General features: G+C 36.0%; 1 protein-coding gene across 1 annotated transcript in view; it reads left to right on the top strand.

Annotated features, from left to right (window-relative positions):
* LOC139708678 (pantothenate kinase 3-like) overlaps positions 1 to 12,564 on the top strand; it is a 34,644-nt gene that overhangs the window by 6,321 nt on the left and 15,759 nt on the right. The window contains exon 2 of the mRNA XM_071620612.1: positions 4,446 to 4,664. Within this exon, the coding sequence (XP_071476713.1) occupies positions 4,565 to 4,664 (100 nt within the window). The 5' untranslated portion in view covers positions 4,446 to 4,564. The remainder of the gene's footprint in view (positions 1 to 4,445; positions 4,665 to 12,564) is intronic.

Genomic DNA, 12,564 nt, shown 5'->3' with positions numbered 1-12,564 from the left:
TACCAGTATTAAGATGGTCATTTTCCCTTGACATCTGTAGTGGAAAGAAAAAGCAAATGTATTTCTGCATGCATGAAGTTTCATTTCAAGTATGGTATACATAGCGACAATACATGTATATCTATTTGGTTGAAAATGCACAGAGTGCAGGCAAGACATACACTTGGGACCTGGTCTCTCAAAGCACAGCTACCAGAGTGATATTTCATTTCATAAATTGGATATAGAAAATAGTAAAGCCCTCTCTCGTTACCTTTCTCAGAATTACCGGACGAGAAACACATATTACTTTCATTTTGACAATCCTCGAAAAAATAGTAAGATATCAAATAGTAAGGACCTCCCTCATCGCCTTGCTCAAAAAACCCGGACGAGAAACTACTTTCTTTTTTTACTTGGCCTAATAGACATTTTCATAACTTGGATGTCTTTTCAAAAAAAAAAAAAAAAAAAACGTTTCTTGCATATATATTCCTTTGATGATTTTTATGCCTCCGCCACGAAGTAGTGCCGGAGGCATTATGTTTTCGGGTTGTCCGTCCTTCCGTCCGTCCGTCCTTCCGTCCGTCCGTCCGTCCGTCCTTCCGTCCGTCCTTCCGTCCGTCCATAATAAATTTTGTGGACAGGGTAACTATCAAAACCTTTTAAGGTATCCTAATGAAACTTGGCATGTATGTGTATTAGGGGGTGAAGTTGTGCCTATCAACTTTTGGGTGCACATGGTCAAGGTCAAAGGTCAAAAGGTCAAGGTCAAATACGTAAAATTTCACTATTTCCTCCATATCTATGCAATGCCTGAAGATATTTTCTTGAAACTTAGTGTATACATGTATTACCCAATTAAGATTCTCTGGTGAAAGTTTTGGGTCATGAGGTCAAAGGTCAAAGGTCAGAAGGTCAAGTTAAAATATCAAAACTTCGCTTTTTTTCTCCGTACCTTGGAAATTGTTCAAGGTATCTTCATAGAACATAGTATATAAACATGTACTGACTGGCAGTTATTATCTAGAGAATCTAGGGTTCATAGGGTCAGGGGTCAAAGGTCAAGTGCAACACTTCAAATTGTTACTATTTCCCTCATATTTATGTAATGCCAGCAATTTTTTTTTTTTTACACTTGGTGTATGCATGTATAACCTAGATTATCTGGAAAGTTTCTTTTTCTCTTTTTTTTTTTGGGGGGGGGGGGCAGGGGTTTGCCTCAAAGGTCAAAAGGTCAAAGATCAAGGGAAAGTGCTGAACTAACTTTTTCCTCCATATCTCAGAAGTGGCTCAAGTTATCTTGAAACTTACTACATATTTATGCATGTTCTGCCTGACAGTGATTATCCTATGAATTTTAGGGTCAAAGGCCAAAAGAAAATGGTAACAGTGTACTTTTCAATACAGAAATTACACTTTTTCTCCATACCTTGAAAATTACAGTATTCATACACTTATGAATGGGTCAAAGTCAAGTTAAAGTCCTTGAATCCCCAAATACATGCTCTCCTATTCATCTAATTAAACCTAGGTAAAGGAAGGTGAACATTCAACACATTTGTGACAAACATGAAATTTCAATATTTTGCCAATATTGTGAAAATGTAATTATGCATTGTCCACATGTACTATAGACCTATTAGGAGAATCATGCATTATGGCGGAGGCATAGCAGTCGCCTTAGCGACATTTCTAGTTCATAATGATTTTTTTTTCCAAAAATGGAAAATTTGCTATTTAGAAGAATAAAGTGATGCCAAGTTAGTACATTATGTGGAGCTTCTGAAGCTTTTTTTAATACATGTACATTGTGTAGATATACAATTTTAATAATGCTTGACTAGATACAAAGTTTTGCACAATTTCTTTTCAACTTCCAGAAAAGTTGTTACCCACTCCAAATTGATGCTTTTGATCCCCTTCCTATAGACAGTTGTCAATGCTCGGTAATTTTTCCCACAGATCTTTTTGACATTAGAATGTCTAGATGGCATCAGAATTCTGAGGGAGAGTTCATGTTTCATGCATGAGAATGATAGAATAACAAGATTTTACTTCTAAAGTGTGTGATCAATGTAATGGATGTGGTTGAGTTTTAACTTTTTGCAAAACAATTTAGAGCCATTTAAATGAAATACTTAAGAGCATTGAATTTTAGGAGGAATTAAAAGTTTAGTTGATGAAAATTGGTTTTGAAATAACCGAGATATCCCCCCTCCCCCCCCCCCCCCAAAAAAGAAGAGTTTTTGATAAACGGTGGGACCCATCTTGTATTAGGGCCACTTTGTTTTGCCTTGTTTTTGGATATCTCGGCCGTTTCAAGACTGATTTTCATCAAATAAACTTTAATTCCTCTTGCAGTACTGGTTGAGGTGGGGATTCATGTTATAAACATTCCTACAATAAGTGAGATAATGAGAAACCTCTTATGAAATATGAAAGAGCATGTAATTTTAAGTAGGATTCAATGTTTATTTGATGAAAATTGGTTTTCAAATGGCTGAGATATCAAAAAAAGTGATAATAATAAAAGGCGACAGGCCACACCTTTTATTAGGATCTCTGTTTCACCGTGTTTTTGGATATCTCAGTCATTCCAAAACCGATTTTCATCAAATAAACATTTGGTACCCCTTAGAATTGCATGCTCTTTGACATCTCATAGAGTGGTTTCTGAATATCTCGCAAAACATCAAAAGCTAAATCCTCACCTCAACCAGAACTGTACACACCCTTTAATATATCATATAAGCAGTTCATAATTATTTTGCAAAAAGTCAAACATGAATCCCCTTCTCAACAAAAACTATACCATCCCTTTAAGTTTAAACACCCCTGAGTCATTTGCTTTGCCTTTCAACATTGTATAATTGTAGCTGTCCAAAGATATACAATATCAAATCTGTAGAATTGCGTATTAAAGTTGTGCAACTTTAGATGCTATATATTGGTAAGATCTTTGTTAGAAAACCTACCTTTGTAAAAACCAAGGAGCCTAAAGCTCCATGGTAAAACTGTTCACTGTACAGTATAATCAGGATAATTTACATTTGTATGAGTACCAGTATCACATGCCGATATGTGCACATCTGCAAAAAACAACAACAACAACAAAAAACATACAAATGATTCAGCCTCTGTGAATGATATTGTAAACATTAAGGTTAAAAAGAGAAAGCTCTCCCGTAGAGAACTAAAATGTACGGTCTAATGTTTCATTGGTCAGTCAAGGGACAAAGTGTTCTCAAAAGGCAAATAATTGCACATATATATGGTTCTCCAGTTCTTAATCTGTCAAATAAACTTGAAATGGATGAGGTGCTTGTTTAATTTCATTTTCCATCTGTACAAGATGGTTGGATAACCCTTATTTAGCTGTACTACATATGTAACTGGTCTTCCATGGGGTCCAATACAATACATGCTTGGGGTGGACGGCTTTCCTTGTGGGTTATGCGTCGTGCTTTCTATATTGAATGAATGAAGCTGGATCTATTTCGTGCATGGGATGTGACTCCATTTTATGTCCTGTCCGAAAAATAGAGTGTTTCTGCCTCCAGCTAGAGGGGGCAGCATGATACTGTATAATGAGGAATGTTCACATGCAGTTTGATTTCGCAAATTTTGCTAGAGCCAAGATTCGCGAAATTAAAATGTGTGCATGCAAAAGTTCTTGCCTACACTATATTGAATGTTTGAGGCAACTTGCGAAAATTTCACGCCGCCAAAAAGGCCGTTGGCCGTCGGCGAAAATTCATACTGCAAAAATATCATGTTTTACAGAAACATACAACATTGCTCACGATCAGCAAGACTTGCTGGGATTCAAACCTGCACATAAACTTGTGTGATGTTTCCTCTTTTTTTTTTTAGGGGGGGGGGGTGAAGAAAAAGAAATGAAGAGCAATCTTTGTTGTAAAGTTCTGATACATTCAGTTTGAAGTTTTCATTTATGAATTCATGTTTCATTTTACCAAGTGATATGTAACCCTCAACATAATAATAATTATGGTAAAAGACTTGTACAGGTACTGCCAGTACACTGTCACACATGTGTCTTATTTATTAGTGATACCGCTATTTATTCATAGTATCTTTTATTAATCTGGTCAACCTTTAATCCTCACATGTTGATAACAGGTAGAAATCTTGCGCTGATTCACTGTCAAGCCTCATCATTGTGTTATCACAAAGTCCTTTGAGCTGCGCCGTATATTTTGTCAGCAGAAGCATGTACAGTACATGATACATGTTCAAAGTCAAAGAGCTTGTTGAACAATACACTTGTACATTGTATGCTAAGACAATTGTTTTGCAAACACAGATTTGTGTAGCTTCATGCCTGTCTTTCTCTTATCAGTTATGTTTCTTTTTATACGCAATGTTCTTGTACAGCCTCTCATTAGTGCATGACTTTTTATTGAAGTTTTTGCTCTTTATCATACACATTGCCTCTTTACCAGATTATCTTATCTCAGATTCTGTCTATCACCAACGGTCTGCCCCCTTTGCACAAACACTCAGCCTTGTACTCAAACACAAGCAGTCAGAATATCACTGGACAGCAGCACTGCAAAGTAGCATGTCTAGGATAGAAGAGGAGAAGGATTCTGCCAGGCTGATTGAAAACATGGCAGAGGCCCTACAGCTTCAGACAGAGGAGAAAGACGTGAAAGTACCTCGTAAGTTGGAAAACTTGTCATTTCTGTCATGCTGTCGAATGCGACAGTACTCAGACGGTAATGTTGCTCCTGTATGTTGCGAAATACCTGTACGAAGCTTAAACAGGAGCCATTGTTAAGACTGGAGAGCACTAGTACTGACTTTTCTATGGGTGCAAGAGTTGTGGTTGGTAATTGTAAAGTTGAGGGTATTAACACTCTTTTGCAGGCTCCCTGTTGCTTGAAAGTTCCTGGCAGATAGCAAATGATACAGTGCTCACCCGTTAATTGGGAATCGATTTTGCAAGAACGCGGCTTTTAAAAGTGCCACAAAACTTGATGCAACAAATTTTTCACATGTTATTTCCACTGCTTAATCAGAACTATAAACTGCTTTATTGGGACAATTTCTGACTGAAACACTTCCATTGTCCGTTATTAGTGTCTAGAAATAATAAGTATTTAATTGTTACAAATAATCACAGATAGTTCATTTCCTTAGCAGGAGGGTTATTTTCTAACCAGTTCCAGATGGATTATGCTGATTACAAAGTCTAAACATTCATCGTTGGGCATGTAGGACGTAGCGCATGCGGTCTATCAAGCGTCAATTGTCAGCTTCTACTCATGCATTTACCACCCCTTCAGTTCGCACAACATTGGGAGTCACCTTCTCCCCATTTGTGCATAGTTACATGCTTGTAATGTGTGTGTCTGTGTGTGACAGACACCGTAGTGATAAGAGACATGAATATGAGAAAAATGTGTTTGTCGCAGTCAGTGCAGCAGTATCGTCGTAATGTGCATGTTTACACTGTGACGTTAGCATACAGTGCTGCTTCTTTTTCTGCATTGATAGGGTGAATGACCATTTTGCTAACGAAATTATCATTTCGTCGATGAAATGTTAACATTACATAAAGAAATGAACATTTCGCCAATGAAATGGTAATTTTCATTGATGAAATGACTGATTTGGTAACGAAATGGGCCATGCGACACTTGGCGCCCCATACAAAACTGCGGTCTTTGTCCATGGTTTAAACCATGGACAAAGATTGTACCACCTTCATGAATTCAGGCCTTTGTGGTCTATTAATGCATGTATTGAACAAGTGTATGTATGACTAGATTGAAGGTACTACCAGTAGTCTCTTTTGCCTTTCTGTATGACATTATATTGTAAAATATATTCAAATTAGATTTAAAGGGAAGCCACTATGATTGATTGTAATTCATTAATGGGCAAGTCCAAGATAATGCGCGCGTTACGTATGGGACATTCAGAGACTTTTATGACCTGAAAAATAGTGTTAATGGTCTTTGATCATATTGAACTTCATCATGGTGATTGATATCTAGGAGAAGTATAAACATGTAAAAAATTGAGAAAAATGACCTTTACAATTATATTCTAGAAGAGAAAATATGTGCCGTTACGTATGGGACCAGAAAACTTTTGTTTTTTTGAACATTTTTTTCAACCTCAAAACTCTCTGAAAGTATTTCATTCTACAACTTGTAACTCACTGTGATGAAAGTCACAACACTCAAGATTATCACAGGTAAGTTTCATGTCATTAGGCAAAAAGCTCTAAATACAGGTTCTAATTAAAGACAGACATGACGTGTTACGTATGGGACAGTTTGTCCCCCATTCATTTAGTGTGTGAAGAACCATGTCTATGGGTATTTTGCATTTTATTGTAGTAAAATCAGTTGAAACTACTCAAATACTGATCCAGATTGTCAAGGAAACATTATTCCCCGAATATTCACCATCATAATCATAGTCAATCATATTTTTATATTTTTATGACCAACCTGAGTATGCATGCCCTTTGTCCCCCATTCGTTTAGTGTGTGGAGAACCAAGTTTATATGGGTATTTTGCAAAATAATTTTGCAAAATACCCATAAACAAATTTTTGCATAATCATTGAGGTAGAATCAGTTGAAATTACTCAAATACTGTTCCAGATTGACAAGGGAATAATATTCCCCATATACTTACTATCATAATCATATTTAATCATATTCTATATTTTTTATGATCAACCTGAGTATGTATGCCCTATTTTTATCAGGATAGTTACTACTGAAAAATTGAATAGTTTAAAAGTGTTTACTTCCATTGATGAAGGGCAGTTTGCCATTTAGTTTCAATAAAAAATGACTTGACACAAGAAATATGAATTTCAATAAATAAGCAATACCTGCTGCGTGGAACCCCAGTGATCAAGTAGATGATGTCTGTCTAGCAGTCAGGTCATTGATTCGAGTCACACCTCAGTATGTATACCCATGAATTTTGTCGTGGCTACTATTGAAACTGAATAAGGACAATTTGTGTATCACTTGCAATAAGAAGGAATCATTTTACTTTATATATTTTTTGTATATATCACAACCATTTCAAATTGGATCTCCGTCACATAAACTTTGAATTCCTCTAGCTAGTCTTAGGATTGTATGCTCTTTAGTAATTCATATAATTGGTTTCCAATCATCTCATCAAATGTTGAAAACTGAATCCCCATTTCTACAAAAACTATACCATCCCTTTAATGCTGATTTTTCATTGTGTATTTTGCCATTTTCCCCTCCCCCTTTCTGAAAATTGTTCAGTCAAGTACATACATTGTTTCAAGTGTCTAAAACTAAAAAAAGTAGCTACAATGTTGGGATGCTTTCTTCAGGATGATCGAACATTTGTGTACTGAGAGACCTTCCAAGCTAGCTACATGCATTCACATGCAATATGTATGAGGATGTCCCATACGTAACGCATTTGTCCCATACGTAACATTATTTCAATGCCTAATAGAATGTATTTCTTTTACTGTTTTTTCTTTTTTCTATGGTATTTAATTTCTCTAAACAATAAATTAGAACTTTCCAAAAGGGCATTACAATATCCTCAGCAATTTCAGAAAAAACCTAAAAAAATGACCTAAATTTGTTACGTATGGGACATCTCATGATAGGACACGAGCTAATTTGCATAATCATTTGCATAATCCCTAAATTTTTATACCAAGTTAAACTATTTGATGAACTTCTTATGTCCACATATTAATCAAATATCATTTGCTTTCCTTTGAATTAATATGAATTTTTATAAATGTCCCATACGTAACGCTGTGTTTCACATTTATGCAAATGAAGCCCTTGAAATTTGCATAAACTTACATAATATCATTTTTTCCTCTATGGAAATCAAAACTTCAACTCATAAGCTTCAAAATGATACCAAACATGTCAATATTGAGCAAAGATGAAATTTTGCCTTCTGAGGGGACCTTATCTTGGACTTGCCCTAATCAAAATACTTCTCCAACAGATTTTGTAGCCAAAGTCATCATTAATTGTAGAATCAGGATATCACATGATATTCCAAAGTGCAAACAGTCCTGCATGTGCTATAAAACAACAAACAAATATTAACATTTGTCCATTGCAGTTGTACACTTGTTAGAGAACTGAAGAAATGTTGAGCCTTACGCAATATATGAAACAGGTAGGGGTGATTCTAATATTTCTTGTCATTATGAAAATATTTAAGTAAGTAACAGACTGGGGTAAGACTATTCCAGTGCGGCAAGAAATGCTCTATTGATGTACCGAAGTGTGAGTTGTTGAGTGGAGTGTCAAGTGTGATGTGATAAGGAGGTAAATTGTTGCTATTTGTGGCAACAGCAAAGTCCATCTTCATAGTTTACAAATTGTTGCATTATTTTCTCTTGTGATTAGGCAACTGAGGTCGCCTTTGAAACAAAACAAAAAAAATGAGCAATCAGTGGTAGACTAAACAGGTGATTACGTCCCAATACTGCACTTGAATGCGAGAGTGTTGTTTCGTTGTTGTTGTTTTTCAAGTGAGCAGTGCTTTTTGTGCATGTTTATGTACATATTTGTAAAGTGTACATATTTGTAAAGTGTTGATGTTATTTAGGATACTGCCATAAAGTATCAGATTTGATACTGCCAAAATGGATTTAAATCCTTTTTTACCTTTTTCAAAGAGAAATTGTGCATAACATGCATGCCCAATTATATCAAGAAAACTCAAGCAAGTGGCCTACAAATCTGTAGTTTGAGGTCACCATGCAGAATAAGCTGGACTTTACTGTGTAGATGTGTACTGATTGTTTGAGGAGTATGATCTACAAGAAAGGGGACCACTGTATGTGTGTGTTTTTTGCAATGTTTTCACTGTGTTAAAAGACTTTGAGGTACAATGGTGGTATGGTGCATAGTGATGTCATTAGGTGCAACTCAGTTTTATTCTGTGTGCTATTCCAGATTACACTTACTGTTGCAGTAGAATACCACACAAAACTTGATAATACAGGTCCACAGTACTTTTCATGGCTCCATCAGTGCTTTCCATGTTGCTTCTTTAAGCTTACCCCAATGAAATATCACCTCCTTGCTTGTGACCATTTTGTACCATGTAACCGCACAAATTATTGTTTCAATTTACACCACTGAGTTTCAATAATCAGCATTTACAAGTATGTCTTCAAGCTGTTTTGGAATTCACGTTTCATTCATACATGTAATATACCCCGTAATGCATGTAGTAGTGCAGACATAAAAAATTGAAGGAAGTGATCTGAAATACCAAGGTAAACATGTTGTATGTTTGGACCATGTGCTCGGTTCACGATGTACATTGTACAATTTAGAAGCATAGAATTTGAGCTGAAATTATGTCAGGCACACTTTGGATGCTCAAAGTGCAAAGTTAGGTGCAAAATATTTGAAGAGGTAATTGCTGGTAGAGAAGGCACTGTCTTATAATGTACCATATTTGTAGGAGTGACCTTGATGTACCAGTACCTGTTTTGATGGACAGGAAATAGCTTTTTTAAGCGGATTGCCTGGTACTTTTAGGAGAGTAATGTGCAGGCATGCAGGACTATTGAGCACGCTAGAGGCTTTGATATTATATGGCACAGTCTCTAATGTATGTGCATAAGATATATTATCCAAATTAAGATTTCTTTCTGTACACTGTAGGTACCAGTCAAAAGTGTTTAAATCTTTTCAGTACAGTTTTGAAATGGAATATTCTCAACTGCTTTCTGGTGATCATTGTTTCTTCCATGCAACTTTGCTATTGTTTAATTAGGGCAGGGAGGGGGGGGGGGGGAAGACTCGTCCCACCTCCCTGATTAGGGTAACAGAAGCCTATAATTTTGTGGAGGATGTGTCTATGCTTTTTACTAACTTGTATGGTTTTGGTTGAGACCTTACTTCAGGTTTCTAAAATTTTTTTTTTTTACCGTTGAGATCCAGCAAGAGTTGCTATCCTAACATCTTTTATGAAACAAGGCTCTGATGCGGCGAGACTACGGACAGTCCACTGTTCCTAGTCTCGCCGCATCAGACATATCACTTTAGCAAATTTGATAGTCTCACTGCATCAGACATTTAGCGTAACAGATAGGAAAATATATTTTGTAGCTACATCCTCTGCCTAGATTATAGGTGAGGGTAGCAGTTGCAGCACAGTACCTGTTGTATCTGGCATTGGCAGGCTTTCAAGTGTTCCTACTTTTCCTACTTTTTCCTACTTTTTTACTGCTTGTCCTACTTTTCCTACTTTTTTGCTCAAAATCCTACTTTTTCCTACTTTTTCCTACTTTTTTGGTAAAAAAACCTGCAAAAAAAAAGTGCAAGGCTACTTGAATAGTTGATATTCAGAAATGATGAGTAGACTCTAGTTGCAGATTCTTACCGATGAGGAGAGCCTCTATCTTCAACATGAAAGAGGGACAACACAATCCAATCAACCACAAGACTGCTGCCAGCCTCAGCTTTTGCTCCTGTGAAGACCTTTATGTGATTGATACCACTGATATTGCAGCCTAGGACTTGGAGCAGTGCTGAACCAGCTCTCATCATCGCTCAAAATTACCAGGTAAGCTTGCCATACACTTAAAAGTAGAATTTGACATCAAATCAGATGAACAGGGAGAAATGTGTAATTAACAGATCCCACAAATTGTGAACAAGGAATGAGAACAACAGTAATTACTTAGCCATCTTGAAAGATAAAGACTAATAGGAGAGCTGAAACCTCTTTATGCACAATCTTAAAAGTTGATGGCTTTTTACATCTTAGAAGTATTGTTTAAGAGGTTGAATTGTATCACAGGTAAGACATACATTACCTCGAAGAACTTAGAAGAAAGCAGGGGATGGAGGAACTTCAAGGAAAACAAAGACAAAAACAATATTTCGCTATCGTTTAAAGATTGACTGAAGTTGAAATCATGAGACGTTGAAGTCCACTTCCTGAAGACACAGAACTATCAGGAATATATAGAGAGAAAAGCCATCTGAAGCATACCTGAAAAAACCCCAAACAAGCAGGAAAGCTAATGAATGTTAATTCCACAAAGAAGAGCAAGTGTGTGAATGTTTTAAATTGAACCGCCAAGAACAGTTTGTTAAGTTTGGTCAGGAAGCAACTTGCAGAAAAATTAGAAGCCATGACAACTTTTTATTCCACAGATCTTGCAAATTTTAGTTAAGGCTGAACATCTTTTTATTATCCAGCTAGTTTGAACAAGATGCAAGAAAATGGTAGAACAGAAATCCCTTAATGAAAGTGATTAAAGTGTGATGTATCGTTTGAAGTGGCATACCCAAAATATTGAACCATGTGAAAGAGTCTTGGTAAAATGTGAGACAAGGAAACTTCTTAAAGAAGAAAAAAGTGAATGGATGGATTTGTAACATGTCAGTTGTGTCAACATACAAAGCTGTAAGTTGAAGGTGAAAACCAAAAGAACAGTGGAGAATATCAAAATTGAAAGGACCCAAATACACTCTATTTAAGGGGGGATGAGAACTGCATGGTAAATATACAGATCATCTAGTGTGTATTTGCTTAAATCACCAAAACAGTTTGTTAATTTTGGAATTTTCTGAGAAATCAGAGAAGCTGGCAAGGACTTAAATGATAATGACAGTCACTGTTTATTCCCCAGATCTTGTAAAGAGTAGTTTATAAAATTGACAAGCTGAAATACTGAGCCAGCAAAATATCTGGAGAATGAAAAGCAGAACCTCAACCTTGTAAAATTTCAAAGGCTGAAGGATATGATATTCTCAAAATTATGAAAAAAATTTGATTTCAAGAATATTGAATGAGCTTAAAAGTGCCTGGAATGATATTGCAAAATGGAGAAACTTCCTAAAAAGATCAAACAGCTGTATGTATATTCAACAAAAAGGGTCATGATGAGCTGAAAAGAAGTTGATAGTAAAGAATTATTAACTATCCGCGGTGAATTTGGCAGAAATTGCAAACAGTAAGAAGTCATTGGAAAGTACAGAATGATAAGTTTCTACCATTCTTTCTAGATTAACAAATGTAAATTCATTCAAGAATACATGGAATCTATCATCTACAGAACACCAAAGAAATGAAAACTGATTTATATTCATTATCTACAGAAAATTATCAAAAATAGTCGTTTTTGCTACCTATAAAGTCAGTAAGACTACAGACAATAAGAAACAAAAAGCAGATGTGCATATATGCTCCTCACTTTTGTAAAGTGGAGTAATTTGGTTATATTTAGTCTTCTGTTACTCTACATGTGACAGTACTACATTTCCCTGATTGATACTGAAATGTAAAGTATTTGATTTTCTCTCTCTCTCTCTCTCTCTCTTTGGATGTTTTGTGTCCTATTGGTGAAAGTGTTTCAAATTGAGCTTGCCTTTAATATGCTTCCATCTATATCATATGATAATACCAAGATGATATCTCTGGAAATTCAGTGGTGGACACTGTGCCATGAACTCACAGTATTTGAGTGTGTAGATTTGTAGTGGGCCAGGATTTGCAAAATAAGGATGTTAATGCATTGGTAGGTATAATTTCACTTTGTAAGGCCTC

The sequence above is a fragment of the Diadema antillarum genome, unplaced genomic scaffold (genome assembly GCF_040938485.1).
Source record: "Diadema antillarum isolate AM-2024a unplaced genomic scaffold, OU_Dant_1.0 seq00001366_RagTag, whole genome shotgun sequence".
Taxonomy (NCBI): domain Eukaryota; kingdom Metazoa; phylum Echinodermata; class Echinoidea; order Diadematoida; family Diadematidae; genus Diadema; species Diadema antillarum.
This window is presented reverse-complemented; position numbering and strand designations above follow the sequence as displayed.